The 7,602-nt window shown below is 38.7% G+C and overlaps 1 protein-coding gene across 2 annotated transcripts in view; it reads right to left on the bottom strand.

Moving 5' to 3' along the window:
• Positions 1-1,513: 1,513 nt before the first annotated feature.
• EED (embryonic ectoderm development) overlaps positions 1,514-7,602 on the bottom strand; it is a 170,215-nt gene continuing 164,126 nt past the window's right edge. The window contains exon 12 of one of the 2 annotated variants that reach the window (XM_029602261.1): positions 1,514-2,372. In XM_029602261.1, the coding sequence (XP_029458121.1) occupies positions 2,246-2,372 (127 nt within the window). In that variant the 3' untranslated portion in view covers positions 1,514-2,245. The other variant, XM_029602262.1, reaches the window with a different exon arrangement.

Genomic DNA, 7,602 nt, shown 5'->3' with positions numbered 1-7,602 from the left:
AAATTCTGCATATTTTTCAAAACATAATCACAATCTAACTTCAAAATAGAAAAATATTTCTTACTCAAAAGATGCAAAATTTTAACGTTTTTGGTGCAGAATTCCCTCTGAAAGTCAGTAATAGTGCACTATAACTAGGGCTTCTGTTTTGGGGAATTTTACTTAGTCCACAAAGTCCAAGAGCATCTCTGAGCCACAGGCAGTGCTGACTTCTTGCAGTTACACATATTTGTGGTAACACAGCAGAGTCAGTAGTTATTACTACAAATGTCAGCAATTGAAGGAAGTTAGTACTGCCAGCAGCTCCTCTTGGGCTCTACAGATTGCCAAATTAAAAACCCTGAAAACCTGAATCCTTAATCATAAGGCAGCAGACCCCCCCCCCCCCCCCCCCCCCCCCCCATGCTCTCTCTTCATCCCCAGCTCCTCTCCCAACACATTTGCTCCTTTCCCCCACACACTCCCTTGCTCAAGTTCATCTCTCCCCAACCTGCCTCCATCAATCTTTCTGCTGTCCCTCTTTCTCATGCTCACTAACTAGATTGTAGGCACTGTCCCAGAACAGCCAGTCATCCTGCACCATGCTGCTCTCAGCAGTGCAGGAATGAATTTGCAAGACTGAACTTACACGAATGTGACAACCTAAAGAGGCAGCTCCCCTAGCCGGCAGGAGGATTAGCCAGTGGTGTTCTCTTCCTGCATGTGGCTCTATGTGTTACTTGGTGTTCAAACCTCCATGCTGTTCACTCAAGACTTCAACAACAATGTGGAATTTTTGAATACTGTGGGGCTCACACTGTCAAAGCTGTGATACAGGAAGAGGACACCACCAGTTCCTCCTCCTTCCACAGACTTGCAGTGCCTTGCTCTTCAGGCAACTGCACAAGCTCCTCCTGCTTCTGATGGCTAATTGAGCCGGATCTTTGTCGTCATACATTTGCATGGAAAAAGCAAATTCTGTGCAGATTCTGCACTGCACAGAATTCCCCTAGGAGTATCATTTATATGTTACTCAGCATTTCAATAAGTGTAGTTAAAAACTGTTATTTAAAGGTCACACTGAGCAAGTTTTACAAGGAAGAAAAATATACAGCTGTCGACATCCAGCTGTGGAGTATGCTTCTATCACTACTCATTCTTGACTGGCATAATCATGGCCCTGCGATAATTGTTAAACATTTTATTTATTATGAATACCAAAACTTAGGTAGCTCACCAAACCTTAATCTCAAAACTCTGAAATTTATTAATGCAGTACCTGCTCAGAAACATATGCACATTGCTAAAAGGCACTGAAAAACAAAATACAAAAAGGGGCCAAAAGAATATCAAATATTAACATAAGTAAACAAGATACTGCTGCAAATAGGGGACTAGTTCTGTATTAAAGAAAAATAAATTGATTCATAAAGTTTATATACATAAATGAATGAATAAACCATCCAGTTTTAACCTTGCAGGATATATACACTTTCAAAGACTGAAACTACAACAAACCATAGGCTGGATGGAATAATTTTAAGATAAAATATTTTTTATTATTGACAGCTGTGTTCTAGTTTGTCATTTTCTTCTTGGTTTACAGTACATAATAGATTATTAAATAGTGTATCATAAATACATTCATTAGTCTATCACAAGATATCTGTGCCATTAGAAATATTAACCTGTTCTTTTAACTAAGCCTTTTTATAGTTCAAAATCTGAACAGACAGAAAACACAAGTTCACAATGCAAACTGTACATATCCATGAAGTGCTCCTGCATGATTCATAATTGTGTCTGAAATGGGCTTGTAGTCTACTCTGTAACTTTGTGTTTTAAGGATTAAAACAGCTTCATTATGAACGATCTATTTAACTAAAATTAGAGAAGTAGATATTTAAGATTGAAACCTTGAGCTTACTTAAAAACAAGCTGCATGTCATCACACATCCAATAGTTAAAATATTTACCATTAGAAATTAACTTGCAGATCACAAGAAAGAACAATCTATAAAATATTTCAAGTAAATAGAATAAACCATACAGAAAGTTTTACAAAAATAAATTTTTATTAAAAGCACTTGAATTTTACCAAGAAGTGAGCACAAGGAATGTAAACATCACTACATTTGACTTCAGATAAATGGACATGGAAAAAAAAAGACAACTCAAAGCCACCTAATAGATAACTATACTTGTTTCAAAAAGTTTGTTTTAAAACAATTTCAACTTTTTTTTTTTTAATGGCTTTCACACGCACTCATCGAAGTCTGTCCCAGCGCCAAATACTGGCATCATCACAAACGGCTATGAGAATACTGCTGTCTCTGCTGAAACTGGTCTGCCGCACAGCAGCAACACACTTAGGATGAGTAAGGGTTGTGCACCTGAAAACAACAAAAGAAAAAGCTGCATTACTTAAAATGTTTTTCTCTTGTTCCTCTGAACCTCCAGTTCAAACTAGAATCAGGACCTATGTTGGGCTATGGCGCCATGAGCCTTCATGCACAACAGTGCAGGGTTTGTTTTGCCTCTTTATATCTCTTATCTTGTTACTTAAGTCTGGCCATCGCAGCAAGAATTCTTGGCCAGGGATCAGGCACTGTGGCTCACTCTAGAACTTGTAATCGTGGGTCATGAATTCAGCCAGAAAGTGTCACTGCAGAGAGATGGTTGAGATTCCTCCCTTCACGGACACCACCTCAAGGGCTGTGAACACTGTCTTCATGGCATTCCCAGCCAACATTGTCCTGGCCCAAGAACTGAACCCAAGTCCTCTGCATGGCAAAGCACAGTGCTGCTACTGAGCTGACCTCTGTATTTTGTTTGTTTGTTTTCTGCCTATTTGGGCTTTCAGCTTAATCAGAAAGGGCTTCTGTTGGATTACAGTGCCGTGAGTCTTCACTTGCAAATACATGCACTGTTTCAACTTGCGTGCATAAATTTCCACTGCCACCAAAGTTATGTGCATAAGTTCTGCAGCATCAGGGAAACTAAGTCCATATGTCCACTGTACCAGTCCTGCATCCAAGTCCAGATAAGCAGCTGCAGGGAAACCAAGGTAAGGAGACACTCCATTTCTCAAACACACTGCTTCCTCTCTCACACCTACATACTCCTTTTTTGACACCCCTGCACACAAATGACAGCATCTGTCACCAACCTCCATACTTGAGCTGTCTCAAACATACACAACTTCCTTTTCTCACAACATAAAACCCACTTACAAATATACGTTAAGACAAACACATATACAAAACAAACCAATGACTCAATTGTATAAACTCTTAGAATTTTTCTATTGCTTTCAAACACACCATTATTTTCTCTCACAACATATCTCCTCTCTGAATCAAACCTCAGATTCCCTCTTACCCATGAATAGCTTACTTCTATCACACACAGCCTCCATCTCTCAAAAAGAAATGCCCATGCATATAATTTCACATATACAATGTCTGCTTGTCATCCATAAACACACCAAAAAATCAACCTACGACAAATGCACAAAAAATTTGAGTTCACAACCCAACACACCAACACTTACCTATTTAACATAAATGAACATAAAACCAACCTCTTATATACACACATTCTTCCTCCTACATATTGTATACTGAGTTTCTCTTTTTCACACACCATTCTATCAGTAAAACACAAATAAAAATGGTCTATGAACTTATGCACATAAATGGCATGTTTCCACACAAATAATTTAGGTGCTTTACTACTTCAGCACTAAACACAATTTAGTAGTATTAATGTATGTTTACCATCACTGCATCAAAGTGGCAGATTTTGAAAATTTGCACTCAGTATAAACATACCATGGAAAACAGCATTCCAGTTTTGTTTAATCTGAAAATATATTACAAAGAAAGTTTTCCCCAGCCCACAGTGGAATGGTCCAAATGGTGTTTCACCATACATCAATTAGATACACGAGGCATGCTCAGCCACTTGAGCAATTTGATTAACCAAACACCCCCCATATGCTTTACAACAATTACTCAACTCCACTGTCTCGGCCTCCTTGCTGGAGTTGAAAGGTTTTTCATTCAATATACTGTACTTCTTTCTTTCAAAATATCAACTTGCTTGTTTTTTGTTTCAACTGTTTATGTACAACTCCTTTATGTCCCTCTGTGTTCTCTGGGGGTTGAAACCCTAGCAGTTAAGATGAATTCTGCATACATAAAAGAGAAACCTTCTTGAGGATAATGGACAGAATGGGATGCTAAGCCAACAGAAAACAAAACTGTGAAACCCCCACCCAATCAGTGAAAAGTGTTTAGGAATAACAGATTGAAGTTGGTCAGTTCTTCTGTAGATGCCAAATGTTTTGACACACTGTTGCTCCTTTATCTTGTGTATAGTTATTGGCCTTTTATCTGATCCCTTTGTGACCTCAGCTAGGTCAGTTATTCAGAAAAGTCCACCACTTTTACCAGCAAGCCACTTCAGGCCATAGTTTCTTCCTTTTTGATTTCCACCGAAACCAAAACCAGTTCATCACTCAGGCTCTCTCATCCCCTCCCCATATCTACAAAAATCCACCAAAACTTATGAGACTATTGTACTAATCATCTAGCCTCTTCATTTTTGAGTTTTAATCAAGAATGCTCCCCATTACTCTTATTGGAAGTCTGAAGCAGCCATACTGTAGCTGTTTAGGTTTAAAATTGTCATTCCATGCAGGTAACCCCAATGTTAGGATTTGAACCATGGTTACTCCTTGCAGAGACCCACGTCTTCCTGAAAGCCTAATGCAGTCATACCACTACTCTTTATGCATTGGTTTATATTGTTCCCTCTTTGGCCCTCTGCAGTTTCACATGACAGAGAAAACACTCAAGCCTCCTCCATTTCTTTTACCCTTTTTCCCACACCTGTCCTTACCACTGTACTCTGTGTCTGACCCCAATGTTTTTTTAATTTTACTTTTTATTATAGAGCCTTTAGAACATTACAGAGTGCTAAGAGAACTAATAATATTCCAGCAACAAGAAAATTGGATAATGACAGCATATAAGGTTCACAAAAAATTCTTTACCCCAATATATCCCACCCACCAATTCTACTCCCCGTCCCTCCCAAATCCACCCCCACTTAAGCAAATAGTAAAACATAATTCAAATGGCAATATCTCTGTTATAATTCAAAACATGGAAGTCAATTTTTTTTTGTATCACTGCACCAAGTAAAATAGGTATCCAAAACATAAAAAAAATGAGGTTAATGTATTCATCTTTAAGGTAATTTCCTTATGTAAATACATTCCATATGTGCTTAGTTATTAATGGCTCAGACTCCTTCCTCAGAAAGCTATTTCACATCTAGCAACAAACAAAAATTGTGCAATTAGTTTTACTTTGTTCACTGGTAAATCACTAGGGAAAATAGAAGAAAAATGTTAAGATCCTTGAGCACAGATACCTTCAGTACTTATTTAAATTAATCACTGTCCCCCAAATGTGATAAAAGGTCCCAACTTCACTACAGTTTCATCAATGTGTCTGTAATTGAAGAGAAAATCTTGTGTAATTTGACAGATGTCAAATACCATCAGTATAAAAATTTATAGCTATTTTCTACTATTAAAATAGAGCACTTTGCAGCCCTCCGAAACCATGTATCCCAGTTAGTCATCTGTTGTACCATCAATATCCTTCTCCCAGTGGACAATAGGTTTAGCTTTACTAATCAATGCAGGTGTCAAAAAAGCATAGATTTCTGATATGAGGCCATTTGCAGAGACAGATTTAGAACATGTGTCCTTAAAACTTTATTAAAAATCTCCTTACAAAACAAAAAATGGCAAATCTGAATATACCCAAACTTTTCCACAAGTGCCTCATAACCAAGCAATTCCTTATTCTGAAAAAGCTAGCCCAACTGGTTCAAATAGAATCGCTCCCAACTCTGAAAAATGGGATATACCACATCAGGAGAAAATGCTCTATTAAATCCAAGAGGCGTTAATAATAGTGAGTAAACTATGTCCTGTAAGTAGAATCTTATGAATACTCCACAGCTTAAGAGTCAAAGCAGTAATGGAATCAGACAACTGCTTAACAGCTTTCATTAAATTTTGTCCCCACACCAGAATACAAAGGCATCTGTCCTAGCACACTCTGCTCAGCAACTGTCCACTATTTTCAGATTCCTAGATTGCTGCCAGCTATACAAAACCCTAAGATGCACACCTATTTAATAATATTTTCAGTTTGGCACAGCTGCCCACCTTGATCCTTTTTCTGTTATAGCAGACCTCTAGTAGGAGCCTACACTTCCAGATGCAGCCAAAAACTGTCTGTTGTAGCTTGTCAGGAAGAGAAATAGGCAAGATTTGAAAAAATAGGACCAGTTGGGTAGCTGACACCTTAATGACAGAAATTAACAGTTTTCTTCATTCAGATTTGTTCCATTTCTTGTCTTTTACAATGAATTCAGAAAGTATTCAGACCCTTTCACATTCTTTTACGTTAAAGCCTTATTCTAAAATGGATGATATGCATTTTTCCCTCCTCCAATCTACACACAATACGACAAAACAAAATCAGGATTGTAGAAATTTGTGCAAATTTAAAAAATAAACTGATATTAAATTTACATAAGTATTCAGACCCTTTCTTATGACACTCAAAGTTGAGCTCAAGTGCATCCTATTTCCATTGATCATTCTTGAGATGTTTCTCCAACTTGATTAGCATCCACCTGTGGTAAATTCAATTGATTGGACATGATTTGGAAAGGCACACACCTGTCTATATAAGATCCCAAGTTTGAAAGTGCATGTCAGACCAAAATCAAAGCCATGAAGTTGGAATTGTCTGTAGACTTACGGGCCAGGACTGGGAAATGTCACAAGAGAAGGGTACAAAAAAATTGCTACAGCACTGAAGGTCCCGAAGAACACAGTGGCCTCCATAATGCTTAAATGGAAGACGTTCAGAACTACCAGGACTCTTCCGAGAGCTGGCTGCCCACTCATTCTGAGCAATGGGAGGATCAGGGCCTTGGTGAGGGAGATGATCAAGATCCTGATGGTCACTCTGAGAGTTCCAGAGTTCCACTGTGGAGATGGAAGAACCTAGGACAACCATCTCTGCAGCAATCCACCAATCAGGCCTTTATGATACAATGACTACACTAAAGTTATTCTTCAGGAAAAGGCACAATGCAGCCTGCTTGGAGTTTTCAAAAACAAACTTAAAGGACTCTCAAAGCATGAGGAATAAGATTCTCTGGTCTGATGAAATGAAGATTGACATTTTTGGCCTAAATGCCAAGTCTCATGTCTGGAGGAAACCGGGCACCGCTCATCACCTAGCAAATACCATCCCTACGGTGAAGCAAGGTGGTGGCATCTTGCTGTTAGGCTGTTTTCCAGGTACAGGAAAGGGAGACTAATCAGAATTGAGGGAAAGATGAACGGAGGAAAGTACAGAGAGATCTTTCATGATAACCTGCTCCAGAGTGCTCTGGACCTCATACTGGGGCAATGATTCACCTTCCAACAGGATAACAACCTTAAGCATACAGCCCAAACAATGCAGATATGGCTTCAACACAAGTCTGTGAATGACCAAGCCAGAGCCCAGACTTGAACCCGAA

This window comes from Rhinatrema bivittatum, chromosome 5 (genome assembly GCF_901001135.1).
Source record: "Rhinatrema bivittatum chromosome 5, aRhiBiv1.1, whole genome shotgun sequence".
Lineage (NCBI taxonomy): Eukaryota > Metazoa > Chordata > Amphibia > Gymnophiona > Rhinatrematidae > Rhinatrema > Rhinatrema bivittatum.
The sequence above is the reverse complement of the archived record's forward strand: the minus strand, read 5'-3'. Positions and strand labels throughout refer to the sequence as shown.